Source organism: Durio zibethinus, chromosome 6 (genome assembly GCF_047325235.1).
Source record: "Durio zibethinus cultivar Kanyao isolate XHJ-2024 chromosome 6, ASM4732523v1, whole genome shotgun sequence".
Lineage (NCBI taxonomy): Eukaryota > Viridiplantae > Streptophyta > Magnoliopsida > Malvales > Malvaceae > Durio > Durio zibethinus.
Genome location: NC_143167.1, coordinates 33,320,090 through 33,340,000, shown reverse-complemented (window position 1 = coordinate 33,340,000; position 19,911 = coordinate 33,320,090). Strand labels below are relative to the sequence as shown.

Sequence of the window (19,911 nt, the reverse complement as noted above, 5' to 3'; positions counted from 1 at the left end):
GTGACATTTAGGGATGTGTCTGTTGGGATAACATATAAGAAGAAGCATATATTCCAGTGTGCCTTTGTTCAAGGCCGTGTAATAGGGACCATCTTCCCTGCTCCTTGTGAAAACCTTGATAGATATGATGAAGAAGAAAGACTTGTGAAGCGGTCCGCATCCCAGAATGTAACAGATATAGATTATGACATATAAGATGATGGCGGGTCACAGTAAGCCAGCCATTCTTTCTGGGATCGAAGCTCAAAGACTTAAAAGTTAAGAACTGTATGTCTTTCTATAGGAGTTAATTTTGCCCAACAAGGTTGGAGCAGAGGAGCATGTTTATTTCCTTTCATGCCCTTTTTGGTTCCACTTCTATAACTTGTTTGATTCACGGAGTTGTGTACAGAAAATTTAAAGTAGTTTATACATTTTCACGAACTTACTAGTATGCTTTTTGCTTAACATTTTTGCAATAAGAAGGCGGTCCAATCGGAAATTCAGAGCAAGTTGAATGATAATTTGTTGGACCACTTGCTTTATGGTTCTGGCAGGCTAGTAGTTTCCATTGAATGGTAGTACAATCTTTTAATAGTATTAATTCTATTTGCAAATCCCCTAGTTTGGTAGACCAAACATTATCCAACAATTTGATCATAATTCTTTAGTAAAAAAAGGTTTAGTGCAAAGATGAGATTTTTACATTTAAGTATCAAAATAGATTGTAAATCTTAGAAAAAATTTATAAATTACTTGTCACAAAAAACTATTGACGGTAAGAGTCGAATTTAAATCTTACAAGCAAATTGTACTAACTCAATCAACCAATCCCATCGACAAGAATTTAATCATCTTTGCATGTACTTAGTAGATCCGCAAAGACAATCAAATTTATTTTGGTTTGGTCATTCTCTTCAACTCCGTTATACAAACTTTAAAATATACTAATTAAACTTCCACGAAACGTTTTGGTAAGGGGTCATTTTCCATGCCATTGAGTTGTTTCACCCTCTACCAAAACCATTTTAAATACTATATAGTATCTGGGAAGAGAATAAGTCAAAGCAGAAGAAAGCAGAAGAAATCAGCAAGCTCTTAGTTTCTTGGTCTATTTTGTCGACTTGGTCGTCAAAACCCTCAATTCATTATTAAAACACATGGTAAATTTTATATTTTTTTCTTTTTCTCTGACAATTTTAAATGTATCTGCAATGACTTGGTAGTTCCAAGACATGTTATCCGGATGGTTCTGAGTGCAGTTCCAGGATTTGCTGGAATTGGTTGCTGTTATGCAATAAGAAACATTCAATCATTGCACAATATAATAATAAGACTGTTGATTGTAAATGTACAACACACGTTTTCAAATTGACAAACGAAGTTGCTTCGAAGGAGATATTTCCTGTAATTAATGGTGGTTAAGCACGGGGCTCAACCAAAAGCAAACCTACGCCAGCGTGCATGTGAACGATGTATAATTTATCGACTGATGTTTAACGCAAGCAATAAAAAGAGTTTGCTTGAATTAAATGAAAAAATGTAAAAAAAAAAAATTGTAAATTTACGTGAATAACCTTGTTTAAATTAAATTCGAAAAAAAAAATACTGAATAAATATTAGAATTTCTTTATTGCTAAATATTATAACAATATATATTACTTAACTTTTTTTCATATTTAAATAAATTTGCACGCTTAATTAATCATGACTTATTTTTTTATGATTCTTACACAAATATAAATTTTCAAATACTAGCCATAAGTTAATATATATGTTTGTCCATAAAAGGAAAAGCAATGTTGACACATGCCCATTTAATTTTTATAAATATACTTTTAATAGAACACGTGTTGATTTTTTAATTTGTTCATGAAATATAAGAACTTTATATAGCATAATTTTTAAACATAAAATATTTTCTCATATTTAAAATTTGAATTATAAAAAATTAAAAATGTGCCACAAATTTAATCACTCGTTAATTCATTAGACATAATTTAAGATTCGAATTTAAGATATTGATGTTCATTTTACTAACTAATAGAGATAGTTACAGAATTGATTATCAAATTGTATATATTTTATATCGATGAGTGGTTAAAACCGCTTAATCAAAATATTATATATAGTTTAATTTCTAAGACCGATTGATAATTAGGTGTGAAAAGATGAAGTAAATTCTAAACCACCATATTAATGAAAAGACACATTCCATTTCATAGAGCCAATCCAAATCTTGTTCGTAGGCAACACTGAACAGTCCAAATCCTATAAATGTTCAATTTGAAACAAAATAAACATGCAATAACAATTAACAAAGTTTGATGTAATTTGAAACCTACTACTATTACATGAACATGAAAGTGTAACAACCGCCACAATGTCTCCACTTCAATTTATGAATTACGGCCCACAATCTCTTTTGCAATCACGTGCAAACAGCAACAAGTTTCCAGGCCATAATTAATGATAAATCACTTTCATTGTGGAAAAAAAAAAAAGATGGCTCATCATTGAAATCAAAGCATGTTAAATGTTTTACATATAAAAATAAGGGTTTAATTTAATTAATTTATATATTTATTTTTAGGAGTTGATATTTAATATAAAATCTTAACATTTGTATTTTTTTTATTTTTAATGTAAGACTTAAAAAAAAAAAAAAAACCAAAATTGACTCTTTAAGTTTTATGTTCATGGTTATTGGGACAGACGATAATCTAAGAGTAATGGTTGGTAGGTGTTCTTATATCAAACTTGCACCAATTTCAGTTTCTCCTACAATCGACTGCCTTAAATTTCTTGCATGCAAAGTTTTTAATTTAAATATTTATTGTGATATTTGAATATTTTATTCATAAAAAAAATTAAAAAAATCAAATTTGATTTTTTTTCAAAAAAAAAAAAACATGTATTGTGAATGACTATTCATTTAATATCATACAAATATCAACTCAAAAATGGATAGCAATGATATTTGTAGGCATCTAATTTCGTCTAAGCTCAGATTAATTAGGTCTGGTTCAAATGGGACAAGTTTGACTCAGTTTTATTTTTATTTGTTTTGAAATTTATTTTAATTATTTTTTTAATATAATTTTTTGTTCTAGAAGAAAAATTTTTTACCGTGAATCTCGAGTTGGTAAACTTGAAATTGAACTCAAAGATTGAATCTCAATTACAGAAGGAATTGTCATTGATAAAAAATTCTTCTAATCAATGCCTATAAATATAGACTTGGACACAGATTAAACACACGAAACAAAAAGCAAAGAATAGAAAGCAAGAGTCTAAAAAATTTTGGAAGGAGTCAGAAGCAATTTTAGGATTTTTAGGAAATTTTCAAAATTTTTGGTGTTTCTTTTCTTGAAAAATTTTTGAAAAAATTTTTAGATTCTGATCAATTTTTTGATAAAACTTGAATTTTTCGACGTCTTTTTCTAGTTTCCAAAGGATTTTTTCAGATTCTGATAAAACATTTAATAGGATTCTAGAATTTTGTAGAGAGAGGGGAGAGAAAAAAGGGGAAAAGAGAGAGAAGGAAATGAGGTGTATGAAGAAAAATGAAAGCTTTTACCTTTTATACCATTGTAAAACGACACCGTTTTGGCTTTACTAAATCCCATTGGATCCGCACGTTTTGTCATGGGACCAACCTGACCCAATCGCGACCTATGTCTGACCCCTCTGCTAGCCGTCCCTTAGAGCCGAGCCAAGCTGAGTCGCGTACTCTCGAGCTGTGTTTTTAAGCTGTTTTTTTTGCTTCAAGCCGAGCCGTTCTTTGGTATTTTTTATTTTTATTTTATTTATTTATTTATGTGTTCGTTTTAGGAATATTTTTGCATGATTTAATTTAATAAAAATAAAATAAATAAAATAAAATTTTGAGAATAAATATTAATTATCTAATAATGAAATTTATAGAAAATTCAAATGGTAAATTTCTCTAAAATTCTTATATGAGAAATTTTATCTAAATTTGTTCTAAATTGTGGAATAATTAAGATAAAGTTTCAATAACAATAATTAATGTTTATTTTCAAGCAAAAAAATAAAAAATATATAAAAATATAAAATTTTTTTGGAATTAAATACAAATTACCCAATGATGAGATTTTTAGAAAATTTAAGTGGTAAATTTTAAAGAAATTTCTAGGTGAGAAATTTTCTCTAGATTTATCCCAAATTGTGAAATAATTTAAATGAAATTTCAACAAAAGTAATTGTATTCTTTTCTAAATAAAATTTTGGTTGAAAATATGAGATAATTTTTTAAGGATGAGATTTTTAAAAATTTCAAATGATAAATTTTTAAGAAATCTCTAGGTGAGAAATTTTTTTTAAATTTGTCCCAAATGGTGTAATAATTTAGATGAAGTTTCAATAAAAATAATTTTCATATTATTTTCTTTCTGAAAAAAATAATAAAAAATTTTCTAAATAGGCCCAAATGGTGAAGAATTTAAAATTTTAAAACAAGAAAATATTTCTAATTTGGCCCAAATGGTGAAATTATTAGATATATTTTTAACAAAAAATAATAATAAATTTTTTTCCTACTACAGAGCCTCTTCAAGGAAATAAATGGGATCTTTGAATACTTTTGAAGTGAGAAAATATTTTTAAGAATTTACTAGATTGATGGAAGAATCTTATAAATTATTTTCAACATTTGAAACCATTAGACTCAAGACCCTAGGATAAATTTGAAATAATATGGTACCATCCTTTGGATGGGCATGTGGGGATGTTATAACCTTTCTCACATGTAACCGAACTCCCGAAGCTTGTTCTGGTTTGTAAACCTGAACCTATTCTTTTAAGGACCTTTAGTCGAGCTTAGGAGCTCCTTAAAAGAATGAATTCCTTAGGTGACCAATCACACCTAGATAAAAAAGATTAGTGGTGACTCCATTCATTTTGTTAAGTCTAGCTATAGATTTATGGATCTATATATTATGACAGTTAAGCGATTCCACTGGAGACGCTATAGAGAGTCAACCCATAATTTTTGAATTTATCATATTCTTTGGTTTAATGGTTTTAAATTGTAATTATTTGTTTACTAACATTTTTTCTTTTTTATTTCTTATTTTATTTTTGGGGGCATAAAACCTATATGTTCTTTTTCACATACTATCACATGCATTTACATTACATGAGCTCTATACCTGGGCTCTGTCCCTCTTAAGAAGGAGTAAAGTACCTACGCTTTCATGAGATGATAATATTTACAATGGCTAGTGAAATACTCTTACTTAAATTAAATCATTTCTGTTGATAGCCTGTGATGAGTGAGGATTGAATTGCCTTACTAGTCTATGATAGATGATGATGTAAGAAATAATTTGAGAACCTTTTAGTGATCAAAATCTTCTAACCCTGCATATAGTTCACCCCTATGAGGCCAACCTTAGGATAGAACCTTTTCTACCCATCAATAGATATCACCCAAAATTAGGACATAAGAAGGAACAATTTGTATATTACTTATCTAACTATTTTGTTTATTTGATTTTATGCATCTGTACCATTTCCATATCATTTCATTCTATGCATCATATTCATGCTCATGTTTTAAGATTATCATATAATTTCATTCTATGCATAATTTTCATGATTATGTTTAACACTATCATTTCATCATTCTCATATGAAAAATATTTGTCAATATTAGTTATTGATAAATAAGATCTTTCACTTACATCTATGAAAAGCCAAATGCAATCAAAGTCTACATCAGTCCATTATGAGTCTGCTCATTAATTGAAAATCAAGTCAGAGAAAGGTAAAAAAAAATAAGAAAATTACTTGCTTGAGGGTTTTATCTCATCATTACCCGAGAGAGTTCATCTCGAGTTACAGCAAAATGATCTAGTCAACTTAAGCAATGTTTGGGAATGCATGAGTAGAACAAGGCATGAGGCATTTGAAAATAGATATAGAGATATAGCTTTTCTGCTCCAAGTGGATGTGGATAATAATCTGATTAGAGCCAACATTCAATTCTGGGATCCTTTTAATAGATGTTTTATCTTTCATGAAGTAGATATAGTGCTCACAATTGAAGAGTATATGGTCTTATTTCATTTCGACTTGCCAGACCCAGACAAAATCTACTAGTCAAATTAGGTGAGCTATCATAAAAAGCTAGTGTAAATGCTTAGATTTAGCTTACCTCAAGTTGATGCATGTGTCAAGACAAAAGGTGAAAGTAAGGCTATCCCGTGAAGTTTTTTACGAGATTTCATCCAGAGGCATATAGATAATGATCAAGGGTTAATGGCTATGGCTATAGCTCTACATGGGCTGGTGATCTTCCCAAAAGTCATTGGGTATGTCGATGTCACAATAATAGACTTCGTTGATCAATTAACATACTAGGTCAATGCAGCACCAACCATTTTGGCAGAAACCATTCATTCTCTAAACTTTTGTTGTAAAAATGGTAAAGGTTCATTCAATGGATGCCTACAGTTGCTTTATGTATGGATGAAGAGTCATATTGAATGCAAAAAAAGTCAGTTCTGTAAACCATACTTTCATTCCAGCATCCCAATCAAGGAGTTTTGTTACAACACATGGCATCAAGCAAAGTCAAAAGAAAAATAGGTTTCTTACTTTTAAGCCCTTGATAGTCAAAGAATAGTTTGAAAAGCACCTTGGATACGTCATGATATAGTATTATACAGTTATAGAAATCAACTGTGGGTGTTCTTATTAACTTTATAGAGTGCTGTTACTTATGCCTCAACTTTGGTAAAAAGACAATCTGGATGTGAACAATTCATTTCAGAAACTTATGGACTTAACTAGTGAGAATTCTCTTTCACTGATAAAGAGGCATATGGAATGGTCGAAAGAATAAAAAAGGCATGAAAACAAACCATTAGGGTTAACCAAGGGAGGTTTTTCTTACGACATCACCCCAAAATACAGTGTGTGGCACGCGATGAGGGGTACGAACATTGTGCTTCCTAGTGAACAAATAGGTCACTCTCCAAAGCTCATTTTTCCATATTCTTTGCTTAAAATGGAAACAACTAAGAGAAGACTCCAATCCGAGAAAGATGAGTTGGAACAAGAAAATAAGTGATTGAAGTTAGAAACGAAAAAGAGTTCACGATTTCAAGAGCTGAAATCTAGAGCCTCACAAAGTAAAAAAAAAAAAATCAATGGAAAGCCTTATTAATGATCTAGATATGACACATTCATCAGTCATACCTGAGTGTGCCTGACTCTTAATGAAAAATGAATTGCTAAAAGTAAGGGTGAAAGAAGAACAAAAGGCCACTACTAGGGCATACAGACATAGCCATATGCTACAAGAGATAATGGATCGACGCACAACATAAGTAAAAGCCTTGTCTGATGAATGTAGGAGACAAGCTAAACAAAGTGAGTTATGGAAAGACATATGCATAGAAAAACAAAGGCATCTAAGGTATTTGTTCGATCAGATATGTGTTACTGCAGATAAAGCATAAAAAATGAAAGATTTGAAAGCTGTGGTGTAACCAGTGGGAGCTCATGGGCGATAATTGTTTGATTTCCTAGATGAGGCACAAATCATTACCAACAAAAAATTTATAATGAGGCATTATAAGTAAATGATGATGTTTAGGACTTTAGAATATTACTTTGACTTTATTATGATGTAATTTTGAAATTTTATTAAATAAAGTTTCAAATAGAGATTTTTTTTATCAATAATAGTGATGTGGCAAATATTAGTATATTTCATGCATACATTTGCATATCATACATAGAACACATAATTTTTAATAATCATATAATTATGGTACTCAAGGTTTAAGGATAGCTTCATCTAATAAAAATCTTACTCATTGATACAATACAAGAGCCAAAGCTAGACAAATGGAGTAAAAAAACTCTCATTAACTTGAAAAGATAGAAAAGGCACAGAAAAAGCTTAAAAATGAGTTGAGTAAGATTCTGGATGCTCTTAATAAGTTAAACAAGAGAGAGAGGATAAAAGAGAATATAAGCCAACAGGACCCTCCATCACAAGGAGTGACCGACCCCTTATATCCACCTGATTTTGGTCTACCTTAAGCCTAGTCTACACAAGAGGTCCCACTATAACAATTCACATATCCTACATATCCTAGAATATCATAAGCCTCTAATCCAGGGCATTACCATAACTATGTGAATCCTATCTTTATTTAAAAAATAGTATAACTAATTCAAGTTTTTTATCTGGATGAACTGAAAGAAAAAGTAAAAAAAAGGTAAAAGTGGAATCTCAGGAAGATTCAAAGATTAGTATGCTAGAACAAAGGTTATAGGCAATGGAATGAATTGGTTTTTATGGTTTGTCGATGCTGTTGGACTTTGCTTAGTCTCGGATGTGGTTATTCCTCCAAAGTTTAAAGTACTAAAATTTAAGAAGTATGATGGTACAAAGTGCCTAAAGACCCACATAACCATGTATTGTCGAAAGATGACAGCCTATGCCCATAATGAAAAACTACTAATGCATATTTTTCAAAATAGCCTTACAAGTTTCATTGTTAGGTGGTATGTCTAGCTGGATAGAACTCGCATCCGTTTCTAGAGCGATATGGCTAATGATTTTATTAGTCAATACTGACATATCATAGATTTGGCTCCTGATCATTTGTCGTTACAGAATATGGAGAAAAAGGTAAATGATTCCTTTAAGGAATACGTCCAAAGGTGAAAGGATGTAGCCTCGCAAGTGCAATATCCTCTAATTGAAAAAAAAACTACAGTGTTATTCGTCAGCACTCTTAAATCTCCTTATTATAAAAAAAATGATAGGGAATGCAATAAAAAATTTCATCGATATAGTGATCTTTGATGAAATCATTGAGAGTGCTATCAAGCATGACAAGTTAGAAGAAAGGGATGCATCCACTAAAAGAGCCCAAAAAAAAAGAGACTGAAGCTCAAGCTGTGAGCTTTGATAAACAATAATTTAAGGGTTATCAGTCCTACATACCATAGGGTTACTCTCTAAATTATTCCACTATGAATAATGCTTCTCCTTACCAATACCAGTCAAACTCGCAGTCATCCTACCTTCAGACTTATCAATCCTCTTTTAGACCATAGATTGCCACATATGGTCTTAATGCTTAACCTTTCCAGAGACCTAAAACCTGTTCGGCTAGCTCTATGGGTGGTTCACGAAAGTAACGAACAACTCAAAAAAAATCTATGTTCGATCCAACTCTTATGACATATATAAAATTATATCGAGAGCTCTACAATAATCATCTAATTGCTCCTAATCGAGTAGAGTCACTCAAGCCATCATACCCCAAATAGTATGATCCTACAACCCATTGTGATTATCACTATGGGATTACTGGTCATTCCATAAAAAATTGTACTGCCCTGAAACACAAAGTGTAACGATTGATTAAAAATAGAATGATCAATTTTGATATAGGAAGGGTAACTACACCAAACATTAGTGGCAATCCTTCACCAAATCATAATGTGAATGCTTTAAGTAAGAAGCAGGATCATTAATTAAAAAAAATGGCAAAAATTAAAACCCCTTTCGACCAGCTATTTGATGCTTTATGAAAAACCAATATGATAAAACCAGTAGTTCATATACTTATAATGAAGCATACGTAGCAAGTGAAAGCTATAAATACCATAATGGGGCATCTGGTCACTCTATTGAAACCTGTGAGTAATTTTACTATGAAGTACAAAAGCTCATAGATTCATACCAAATTGAATTTTATGAAAAAAGGGACAATTCAAAGAATGTTGAAGTATCTATGATCGACCAGTCGTCCAAACTATTTCCAAGGCCATTAACAATTTACTGTGGGGATAGGCCAAGGTCGACCATAGACAAGCACATTCCCAGGCCTATAAACTTTAAAGTCCCTACTCCATTTTTTTACAAGAGTAATAAGGTTGTGTCATGAAAATACGACTATGACACAATAGTCTAGGAGTAAAAAGAGAATGTTTCTAAGCCTGATGCTGCAAATATAACTGGTATAAGAGGCATCACCCGAAGTGAAAGATGTTATACTCTAAAAATGCTAGAAAAGGCTAAAAAAAAGGCCAAAATAGGCGAAAAATAAAATAACCCAAAAGTGATACATGAAAATGATTGCCCAAAGTCAGTGTAAAAAAAAAAGCTTATGAATTCTTAAAACTAATAAAACACAGTGAATACTCAGTGGTGAAACAGTTAAATAAGATGTCGACATAAATATCATTATTATCACTGCTTTTAAATTCGAAACCATACCGAAATATCTTACTGAAAGTACTGAATCAGACATATATGGCACATAATATGTTTGTTGTATATGTGAACCACTTAGCTGGAAACTTGGTCATGCCAAATTTTATATCTTTTAGTGATGATGAAATTTCTCTAGAATGAAAGGGAAGCATTAAGACTCTGTATATCACTATTAAGCGTAAGAGCCATATCATAGCCAAAGTTTTCATCGACAACAATTCTATTATTAACGTCATTCTTATGTCAAGTTTGGTAAGGTTACCTATTGATTACTCGTATATGAAAGATAGCCAAATGGTTATCCGAGCATTCAATGAGATTAGATGAGAAGTTTTATGAGATATAGAGATACCTTTGCAAATTAGGTCATGCACTTTCAATATAAAATTCCAAGTAATGGATATCTTTCCATCTTATAGCTATCTATTGGAAAGGCCATGAATTCACATGGCAGATGTTGTCCCTTATACCCTGCACTAAAAAATTAAGTTCAATGTGAAAGGTCAGTTAGTGGTAGTGTTTGAGGAAGAAGATAGAATGTTCTTACCGATCTTTTGAGTTAATCAACTCTGTGGGTGAGGGACCCAAAAGCCAATAATGTTTAAAGATAGTGATGTGTCAGGTCATTAATAAAAGTTGGTATCTTAGAGTAGGATTGGATAAAAATTTACAAGGGCTAAGGGAGCCTTCAAATTTGATGGACAACAGAGAGAGACTAGGTCTTGGTTATGAAATAGAAGACTAAAAAATTAGGGGAAGACAAGCCAAAATAAGACAATAATGATCATCCCACACTTATATAAGACCTTTAAGCCTAGAGGATTCATGTATTCAGATGCGAAAGAAGATTTTGAACAAAGCATGGATGGGACATTTGCTTAGTTGTCCATCTACGCGATTGAAGATGAAAGTGGGTATGAAAAAGACACATGGGTTCGTCCTTGTCCACCAAACTATGAGCTAAACAATTGGAACATTATTGAAATGCCTGCTATTATTAATATCGATTCAATGTAATTGAACATCCCAATAGCTTATGCCCAAGACTTTGGGGTGGTTATTCTTGTTTGGGTCATTTATCTATTATTATTTTAATAAAAATTAGGAATGATGCATTTTCATTCATTTTTAGTACCTTTATTTCTTTTTTTTCTCCATTTTTTCTCATACATTTCGTCAATATATCTCATTTCATTCAATTTTAGGTCCTTAAATAAACAAAAAAATAATCATGATAACGATCAAGGGGTTAATTTTAAAAAATAAATTAACACTGATACACTTGATAATGAAGATGATTATGAAGAATATGCTATTCTTTCGGACCTAATGAGATTGATTGAATAAGAAGGTAAACCAATTGAGCCTCATCAAGAGACAACTGAATTGGTGAATTTAGAAGATGAAAAGAATAAGAAAGATGTTAAAATTGGCATGTCACTCTCGTTGATAGACAAATAATGATTGGAAAATCTACTTTGAGAATTCGTAGATATGTTTGCTTGATCTTATTAGGATATGTTTGGGCTCAGTAAAAAAATAATAGAACACAGACTACCTTTGAAGCCAGAATGTAAGCCAATCTAGCAAAAATTAAGGCGAATAAAATCTGAAATGTTACTTAAGATCAAAGAAAAGGTGAAAAACCAGTTTGATGCAAGTTTCTTACAATTAGCCATGTATCTAGAATGGATAGCCAACATTGTATCAATTTTTAAAAAAGATAAAAAGGTACGAATGTGCGTAGATTATCGCGATTTGAATAAGGCTAGCCCAAAGGATAACTTTTTTTTACCTCATATTGATATGTTGGTAGACAATATGGCCAAGCATTCAATTTTCTCTTTTATGAATAGGTTTTCAAGGTATAACCAAATAAAGATGACTAAAGACGACATGAAAAAAATTATTTTTGTGTCTATGTGGGGAACATTTTAATATAAAGTCATACTTTTTGGTCTAAAAAATGCTGGGGCAATATATCAAAAAGCCATGATGATGCTTTTTCATGACATAATGCATAAAAAGATTGAAGTATATGTAAATGATATGATTGCTAAATCTCGATAAGATGAAGATCATGTCACCAACCTCAAAAAGCTATTTGAGAGGTTGAAAAAATTCTAACTTAAGATGAACCCAGCTAAATGCAACTTTGGGGTAAGATCAGGAAAGTTGTTAGGCTTTGTGCTCAGTGAAAGAGGGATTGAAGTCGATCTTGACAAAATACGAGCCATTCAAAATCTATTACCTCCTAGCATACCAAAAGAAGTTTGAGATTTTCTAGAAAGATTGAACTACATTTCTCGGTTCATATCTTAATTAACCTACAAGTGTGATCTCATATTTAAGCTTTTTCGTAAGAATAACATTGGAAAATGGAATGAGGAATGCCAAATAACTTTTGATAAAATTAAGCAATATTTATCAAATCCTTCAGTGTTGGTGTCGACAACATCAGGGAAACATTTTATTTTATATTTGACGGTGTGCGAGAATTTAATGGGATGTGTGTTGGGACAGCAAGATGAGTCTAGCTGAAAAGAAAAAGTTATTTACTATCAGAGTAAGAAATTCATAGAATACGAGTTCAAGTATTTCTTTTTAGAGAAAATATGTTGTGCATTAGCTTAAACCGCTAAAAAACTCAGACAATACATGCTCTATCATGTAACTTGGCTCATAGCAAAATTGGATCTAATTAAATACATATTCGAGAAACTCTCTTTATCTGAAAGAATTGCTAGATGACAAGTAATGCTCTCAAAATATAATATCATATATGTAAGTTAGAAGGTAATAAAAGGGAGTGTCACAGTTGAGTTTCTCGTGAATCGTGCTACTGAAGATTATGAGTCAATGAGATTGGAATTTTTTGATGAAGATTTATTACTGTTTTCCTACTAGAAAAGGAAGAGCATAAAGAGAACCATTGAAAAATATATTTTGATGGAGCTACCAATGCCTTGGGACATGAAATTGGGATAATCTTGATTTCTCCAGAAGAACAATATTATCCTATAACAACAAAGTTGAATTTTAATTGCACAAATAACATCGCTAAATGTAAGGCATGTGTCATGGGTTTGCAAACTATTATATATAAAAAAGTTAAAGTATTAAAAGTGCTTTGAGACTAAGCTCTAGTCATATATCAGTTGAAAAAAGAATGAAAGACGAGAGATTCAAAACTCATTATATATTGTAAGTATATCATAGAGTTGATCAAGCAGTTTAAAGATATTCAATTTGATCATTTACTTCGAAAGGTGAATTTAATTATTGATGTTTTGGCTATTTTAGCAGCAATGGTTCAAATTAATGACAGTGCTGACATTCAGCCCATCAGATTAGATGTTAAGGACATATCGACTCACTGCTCTAATATAAAAGAGAAAAAGGATGGAAAGCCCTTGTATTATGATATCTTATAGTACATTAAGAACCAACAATACCCTACCCGATAACTAAGAATGATAAAAGGGTTATCCGAAGACTAGCAATGAGTTTTTTCTTGGATGAAAATGTTCTCTACAAAAGAAACCATGACCAAGTATTGTTGAGGTGTGTAAATAAGAATGAGGCAAAAAAAATTATCGAAGAGATACATGATGGGATATGTGAGGCACATGTCAATGGACATATGATGGCAAGATAGATCATGAGAGTAGGGTATAATTGGTTGACAATAAAGAACGATTGCATTGACTATGCTCGAAAATATCACAAGTGTTAGATCTATGCTGATAAGATTCATGCTTCGTCATCTATTTTACATGTTTTGATGCCACCATGATCATTTTCTAAGTGAGGCATGGATGTCATTGGTCCTATTACCCCAAAAGCTTCTAATCGGCATATATTTATTTTGATGATAGATTACTTCACGAAATGGGTGAATGCAGCATCATTTGAAATTATAAGACGATTTATGATCTGTAAGTTCATAAAAAGAGAGATTATTTATAGATATAAACTTTCAAAGAGAATCATTTCAGATAATATCAAGAATCTGAATAGCAGGATGATGCAAGAAATATATACCTAGTACAGGATCAAGCATCATAATTCGGTGTCATTCCGTTCGAAAATGAATGGGACAGTTGAGACGATAAACAAAAATATAAAAAAAATGCTTGAGAAAATGATCGAAACCTATAAAGATTGGTATGAGAAGTTACCATTTGCACTGTATGTATATCGAACATCGATGCACACCTTTACTAGGGCAACTCCATTATTTTTGGTTTATGGGATGAAAGTTATACTGCCAGTGGATGTGAATATTTCATTATTGAGGGTTCTAAAAGAAGCTAAACTGAAAGAGGTTGAATCGATTAAAGAGCGCTATGAATAGTTAAATCTCATCGAAAAAAAGAGATTGACAGCGTTATGCCATGATCAGTTATATCAAAAAAGAATTATGAGGGCTCATGATAAAAAATGTGACATCATTATTTTCGAAAAAGAGAATTGGTCTTGAAAAAAATTCTTCCAAGTCAACACTATAATAAAAGAAAATGGACTCCAAATTGAGAAAGGTCGTATGTCGTAAAATTAGCTTTCTCTGGTGAAGCATTGATATTGGCTGAGCTGAATGGAAATATTCTACCTCATTCTATAAATTTTGATGTTGTGGAAAAGTACTATGCTTGAAAAAAGAGAAAAAATAAAATAAAAAAATGAAAAAAAAATGAAGACTCAAGGCAAAAACTCCAAAAGGGTGATTTGAATAAAAAAAGGGTTTATCTAAGTGAAAAACTTGAAAAGGCAACTTAGATAAGGAGGATACAGCATCGAATTTAAAAATTCATTGGTAAGGAGGATAGTATGTTATGAAGAGCTCTAAATTGTTAAATGCATCAGGTAGTTGAAGTTTCGAAAAGAACTTCGAGATATGTTATCATGATTGTTGGATTGTTTATTTTTGGGCATTGTCCCTTCATACCCATTTTTGTAATTTTTTCTTTTCCAATTGGTAAAGTTTGCTATCATTCTTAATAATAAAAGACATTTCATTTCATTCTTCGTGTGTCTTTTTTATTGATTATTTCTTAGTTTTTTTTAACTATTTTCTCTTTTTACCTTGTAATGAAAGAAATATATGATTGCATTCTTGCCTTTTCGAGATTGAAATAATTATTGATAAATAAATAATGGCATGAAAGACTTTTACATTACATTGGAAAGGTTAAAAGTAATAAAGATAAATACGAAATGTTTAGTTCTTGACAAGGACATTGAATTTGAGAAAAGATTTCTTTTAAAAGAGAAGATGAAGGTTAAACGAGAGGGATGATTAAGAATTATATCGATTTGGTCGAAGTATCTGGAGATTGAAGGGTTTGGGGGCCCAATAATAATAATAATAATAATAAAAGCTTGAGAAACTTGAGTACCACAATTATTTAAGATTTCATGACATTATTAACATCTCCATTCCATGCATAACATTGGCATCATTGTTTGAATAGTACGTGCACATAATTTGATGAGTTAAAATTTTTTTTGGAAATGCATCAGTTAGTAAACATTCAAATTATGGTTAAAAATATGGCATTATGAGAATTTAGGTTGTTGCATTTGCATCATTAAGAAGGCATTTGCATCTTTGATCATGACATTCATTCATGCAAAAGTTTGGGCCACCTGAAAAGAATTTGTGAATCTTTTTTATGAGAGTCTTTGAATTTCAAATGAGAATCTTTGAATTTAAAAAAAAAAATCTTTGAGTTTTAAGTTTCAAATGAGAATCTTTTAGATATAAAACTTTGAGATTTATTGAATGAGAACCTTTGAATCTAAATAAGAAGCTTTGAATTTTTGGATGAGAATATTCAAGATTCAAATGAGAGTCTTTAAATGTTAAGTACGAGCCTGACAGCTTGCAAATACAATCTTGAGATTTTACAGATTTGAACTGAAATTTTAAGAATCAAAATTTCAGTGAATTCCTGCGAAACTGAAAGGTTCTTACGAATTTGAACCTTTGAATGTTGAACTCAAATTATGAATCTTTGAGTTTTCATTACAAATTCCATCCGACATGATCTATGACTCATTTGATCATGATTGTCAATAAGTAATTTATTTTTTCAAAGTTATGTTACCTCTATTTCGAGAAGCAATTTATTTTTTCAAAGTTGTGTTGCCTCTATTTAAAGGAGCAATTTATTTTTCTAAAGTTGTGTTACCTCTATTTAGAGGAGTAATTTATTTTTCTAAAGTCATGTTGCCTCTATTTAGATGAGCAATTTATTTTTTCAAAGTTATGTTGCCTCTATTTAGAGGAGCAATTTATTTTTTCAAAGTTAAGTTACCTCTATTTAGAGGAACAATTTATTTTTTCAAAGTTGTTTCGCCTCTATTTAGAGGAGCTTTGTTTACTTAAAAAAAAGTGTGAATATGTTTGGATGATTACATGTAGGGTATCTAAGTCTTTGCGCAATTTCTGTTGCACAAGAAATGCGTAAAGAATGGCAGCTGTAGACACCTAATTTGGTTCAGGCCTAGATTAATTGGACCTAGTCCAAATGGGGCAAGATTGGCCCATTTTATTTTTTTTTCATTTTTTTTGGTTATTTGTTTTGAATTTTATTTTAATTATTTTTTTAATATAATTTTTTGTTTTAGAAGGAAAATTTTTTGCCATGACTCTTGGGTTGGTAAACTTAAAATTTGACTCAAAGATTGAATCCCAATTACAGAAGGAATTGGCATTGATCAAAAACTCTTCTAATTAATACCTATAAATATAAGCTTAGACACAGATTAAACACACGAAACAAAGAGTAGAAAATAGAAAGTAAGAGTCAAAAAAATTTTGGAATGAGTCAGAAGCAATTTTAGGATTTTTAGGAATTTTTCAAAATTTTTGGTGTTTTTTTTTTTGGAAAATTTTTGGAAAAAATTTCAGATTCCGATCAATTTTTCAACGAAACTTGAATTTTCTAGCATCTTTTTTCAGTTTTTGACGGGTTTTTTCAGATTTTGGTAGAACATTCAATCGAATTCTAGAATTTTGCAGAGAGAGGGGAGAGGAAAAAAGAGAAGAGAGAAAGAAAGAAGGGAGGCATCTGAAGAAAAACGAAAGCTTTTACCTTTTATACCGTTGTAAAACGATGCCGTTTTGGCTTTACTATTTCTATAGGATCCGCGCATTTTACCATCGGATCAATTTGATCCGATTGCGACCCGCGTTTGATCCGCGTGCCAACCGTCCTTTGGAGCCGAGCCATGCACTCTCGAACCGTGTTTTTAAGCTATTTTTTCTGCCTCAAGTCGAGCCAATTCCAGTCACAAGTTGAGCCGTCCTTTGGTATGTTTTTTTTTTTAATGTTTTTTTATTTATTTATGTGTTTGTTTTAGGAATATTTTTGCATGATTTAATTTAATAAAAATAAAATAATAAAATTTTAGGAATAAATATTAATTATCTAATTATGAAATTTATAGAAATTTTAAATGTTAAATTTTTATAAAATTCTTAGGTGAGAAATTTTATATAAATTTGTCCCAAATTGTGAAATAATTTAGATAATGTTTCAATAACAATAATTAATGTTTATTTTCAAGCAAAATAAAATAAAATAAATAAATAAAACATAAAAATATAAAAATTTTTGAAATTAAATAAAATTACCCAATAATGAGATTCTTAAAAAATTCAAATGATAAATTCTTAAGAAATCTCTAGATGAGAAATTTTCTCTAGATTTATCCCAAATGGTGAAATAATTTAGACAGAATTTCAACATAAGTAATTGTATTCTTTTTCAAACAAAATTTTGATTGAAAATATGTGATAATTACCCAATGATGAAATTCTTAAAAATTTCAAATAGTAAATTTTTAAAAAATCTTTAGGTGAGAAATTTTCTCTAGATTTATCTTAAATGGTGAAATAATTTAGATGAAGTTTCAATAAAAATATTTTTCATATTATTTTATTTTTGAAAAAAATAATTAAAAAAATTCTAAATAACCCCAAATGGTGAAGAATTTAGAAATTCAAAACAATAAAATATTTCGAATTTGGTTCGAATTGTGTAATAATTAGATATATTTTTAACAAAAAAAATAATAAATATTTTTTCGACGACGAAACCTTTTCAAGGAAATAAATAAGATTCTTAAATACTCTTGAAGTGAGAAAATATTTTTAAAAATTTTACTAAATTAATAGAAGAATCTTATAAATTATTTTCAATATTTGAAAATATTAGACTCAAGACCCTATGATAAATTTGAAATAATATGGTATCATCTTTTGGATGGGCATTGGGTGTTATAACATTTCTCACATGTAACCGAATTTTTGAATCATGTTCTGGTTTGTAGACGTGAATATATTCTTTTAGAGACCCTTAATCGAGCTTAAGAGCTTCTTAAAATGATAGATTCCTTAAATAACTAATCACATATAAATAAAAAAAATTAATGATGACTCCATTTATTTTATTAAATTTAATTATAAATTTACGGATCTATATATTATGACAAATCTTACCAATTTTTCCAACACAATATTGGTTTTTTTTTCCCCTTCTTTTAGACAACTGCAATTGTCATGCACTAATTTGTAATCATGTAATTGATACAAAATGAAATGTGATTATGACACTGATCTCACCGGACCAATGACCAACCCCCTTTGCTTGTAAGGAGCATTGATTTGGCAATCCAATTTGGAGGGAGGGGGTCTGAGGTAGGTAAAAGATCAGAGTAATTTGATTAGTAGAGAATTAAGCTGCAGATCTTTTTGGATTATGAGAAAAGATTTTGCCATGCTTAGCATAATTTGATCGCAAAAGTAGTGGGAAATGAGAGGTTACACCAACCACGAACTCACATGACATGAAAACAACAATCATTAAGGAAAGAAACACAAAATCAAGAGCTTGTAATTAAAAATCTTTGGCCCCATTGCCCCTTTGCATTAAAGTTTGAATGTCACTCTCCACTTTGACCGACCTGACACTTAAAACAGCAAGCATTAAATTGAAGAACTGTTACCATTTTTTTGCTGGGATTTACGAATCACACTTAAGCCTCGACAAATCTCCTAGAAAAATAAAAATCATAAACAGTAACACATTGCAAATGAGAAAAGACGTCTGATGAAAAGCAAGTATGGAGGGAGAGGGATTGAGCCCACGATTTTAGCATGAGAGCGGTCCCTTAATACCACAACTCAAAAAGGATTCGTGTTGGTATGGTGCCGTAATTTTCCACAAATAGAAGGGTGTTTCGTCAGTAAGTACCAGAGCCGACACGCCAATCACGTGTTGGTTACTCCGCTCTTTCTTACAGCACGTCAGGAGTCGAGTCGAGACGCCCGTGACTCTTTCTTCATGTTTTTCTTTTTTTTTTATACACAATTCTAGATCACTGTGCAAAACGTGGGGACCACCCATGTTGGAGACCATAAAAAAATTAAAAGAAAACGAAAAAGCTGCAACTCTCATGTCCCCGTCACGAGAAAAAATGTTCTCTTCACTACCCTCTGATTATCGGCCACGTGTTACTTTAAGCTTGTGAGCCGGTATGCGGTGCATGTGCACCCACCACCATCCCCATCTTTCTCTCTTTCCGCGTTTCCCACACGGGTTTGACTTTTTCTTTTATTTATTAGTGAAATTTGTTTGCCACAACATTCCAAA

General features: G+C 30.9%; 1 protein-coding gene across 1 annotated transcript in view; it reads left to right on the top strand.

The window, feature by feature from the left end:
* The window catches only part of LOC111285580 (putative polygalacturonase), a 4,979-nt gene extending 4,546 nt beyond the window's left edge, over positions 1–433 (top strand). The window contains exon 5 of the mRNA XM_022875097.2: positions 1–433. This exon is cut by the window's left edge and continues 331 nt beyond it. Within this exon, the coding sequence (XP_022730832.1) occupies positions 1–195 (195 nt within the window). The 3' untranslated portion in view covers positions 196–433.
* The last annotated feature ends 19,478 nt before the right edge of the window (positions 434–19,911 follow it).